Source organism: Pistacia vera, unplaced genomic scaffold (assembly GCF_008641045.1).
Source record: "Pistacia vera cultivar Batoury unplaced genomic scaffold, PisVer_v2 Contig45, whole genome shotgun sequence".
NCBI lineage: Eukaryota > Viridiplantae > Streptophyta > Magnoliopsida > Sapindales > Anacardiaceae > Pistacia > Pistacia vera.
This window is the reverse complement of record NW_022196279.1, coordinates 32,377-34,862: the sequence shown is the minus strand read 5'-3', so window position 1 is coordinate 34,862 and position 2,486 is coordinate 32,377. Positions and strand designations below refer to the sequence as shown.

Genomic DNA, 2,486 nt, shown 5'->3' with positions numbered 1-2,486 from the left:
AGATATCAATCTTGTGTTTCAAAGCATCTTAATTATTATCAGACTAATTGCATAATTAATGATTAATCCTATGTACTCTACTAAAAGAAGAGGGCAAAAACAGAAAAATCATTTCATTCCTCTGAGTGTACATGTGAAGAACAAAATCAATGCCTTCAAACTTTGAAACATAAAATAGTTTGATAAATTCGTTGACCACACAACCGCAAGACATGTACACTATTAATTGTAAGATTCATTAGTACAATATTGGAGAAGTTACTCAAAAGCTAGACCTTTTAAAATAATCCAAGAAAAGGAGAGCCACTAGAGTCTAGATCTCCGTTCAATTTTTTAACCATTACTGGAGGAAAAGTGGATAAGTAAAATTTATAAAAGCAAAAGGCTAAGTGAATAGATTCTCTGAAACAAAAATAATAATAATAAAAAAAAAGTATCTCTTCATAATATTCTTTATCTTGTCTATTTATCTTTTTTTTTTTTTTTAAATTAATTATGTCTAGCATTTGTCAGAAAGAACTTTGCTTATTGTAAACTCCAAAAGGTATAAACTTTTTTCTAATTGCTAGCTAGCTCCATGTTAATGACGAAGGAAAATACGAGAGAAAAGAAACGAAAAAGATTGCATAATTGCCCGACATTGGCCTTTAATTTCTCTTTGGATTTTTGTTCAAAGACAAACATGATGGCATTTGATGCTATAATTACTTTAATTTAATTTAATCACATGATTATTAATTAATTATCTTATATTCTCATACCAGCAATGAAAACCTTGATCAAAATTAAAGAAACCCTATAAATGAACGTGAAAGCTAGCTAATTTATTAACAAACACAAGCCCTAGAACACTCAACTAGCTACTTAATTAAGCTTCAAGGAAGCCGTTAGCATGAAGAGAGTTTTATCTGTATGGCTTTTCTTCTTCTTAATTTGCTGTACAGCGCCTCCATATTCTTCTTCTGAAAGCACTTTGACCTCAAAAGCAGTTGGTATATCCAATCACTTAGCCGAAGAAAAATAGCTCAACAAGAGAGCTATCTCTTAGCTATACTTACTATTGTGTTATATTTTTCTTAATCTACAATGAAGCAATAATAACATATTCTTATTTGTGCAGATGGGTTTGGGAGCAAAGTTATGAAATCAAAGCCAAAAGAAGTGCATGAAGCTCTTCATTTGGGGAATATTGGAAAAGGAAAGGAAGCTTTTCATCAGATGAAGAAATCGGACAAGGGAGTTTATGGTGGTGGAGATATGCTTCGTCCAAGGAGCAAGAAGGGTGGAGCATCCTCCCCCTTAGTTCTTAAATCTTCTTCTTTGGTGCTTTGGACTTTGGTGATTGAGTTACTCTTTTTTCTGTTCATTTGAATAGTTAAGATTGATGGATGTGTCACGCGATAAAGAAAAGAATGTCAGAAGATGATACGTTCACACCAGTTTGGAGATTCGAATCAATTTGTGAACTTGTGTTGCGTGTATATGTGTGTGTATTCTTAATTTTGCCTTTTTGTTAATGAGAAGGAAAAGATTTTACATGCACTTGGTAATATTCTTAATTAGTCTTATTATTTAAAAAAAAAAAAAAAATTAACTAACTATCAATTAATTACAGCTCTACTTGTAACTAATTCACTTTCTTCTCAGGTCGTGAGCTCGAGCTCGCAGATATCAATACCCAGCTCACTTCCTTCAATAAGGATGATTTATGTTTAATAAAAAAGATAAAAGAAAATATATAAATTTTAACCAGAAATACTCCTAATATATGGGTACATTATATCTTTAAAAACTCAGTAGAATTCAATTCATGAGACCATCGTTGTTCTTGATTTTTACATAAAAGAAAATTGTATTCTCAAATTGTTGATGCCAAATTTCAAGAATGAATCATTTTACAGTATAATAGAGTATCAAAAGACGGGAATATCAAATAGTAAAGCAGGATTATCTCATTCTAATTAGGGTGTGTTTGATTGGGGATAATCCCTCGTTACTCTAGTAATATCATCTTATATTCATAACATTATCATGTTTTGTTGTTAAATAATAAAAAATTTCAGTAATCATCAATAGTAATTACTATAGATTATACAGATGGTAATCTGAATACCATTATTTTCTTAGAGATTCTAAGATTACTTGGTAATCTTAATTTTGTTACAATTTTACCCCTAATTAATAAAAATTTTGGACAGTAATTCTCTTGTTCTAACAAAATTTACAACAATATTCATGGGCTATTTTATCCTTATACATAAGATTTTTAAAACATTATTACCCTTATACTTCCACCAAATTACCCAAGAACATAGCCAAAACTAGCCACTGACCACCACTGCCATGTGCTGGCTGCCGAGATGGGAGGGACCAGTAAAAGATTATATATTGGTTAGGTCCTCTCTTCAAAACTAAGGAACGTATTCTTTACCCATTTGAAAGTTGTCATTGAGTGCCATATCAAGAACGGAAGACCAGCCAGAGAT

The 2,486-nt window shown here is 31.2% G+C and overlaps 1 protein-coding gene across 1 annotated transcript; it reads left to right on the top strand.

The window, feature by feature from the left end:
- Positions 1–837: 837 nt before the first annotated feature.
- On the top strand, positions 838–1,485 carry LOC116144660. The gene is made up of 2 exons (XM_031430118.1): positions 838–992; positions 1,121–1,485. Exons 1-2 carry the CDS (start codon positions 893–895, stop codon positions 1,369–1,371), a joined length of 351 nt encoding a protein of 116 aa, XP_031285978.1. The 5' UTR covers positions 838–892; the 3' UTR covers positions 1,372–1,485.
- The last annotated feature ends 1,001 nt before the right edge of the window (positions 1,486–2,486 follow it).

Bases quoted from the DNA above. Each gene is read 5' to 3' on its own strand.
- LOC116144660 (XM_031430118.1), top strand. From the start codon at position 893: ATGAAGAGAGTTTTATCTGTATGGCTTTTCTTCTTCTTAATTTGCTGT. The intron at 993-1,120 runs GTATATCCAATC...TTATTTGTGCAG, and splicing joins TTTGACCTCAAAAGCAGTTG to ATGGGTTTGGGAGCAAAGTT.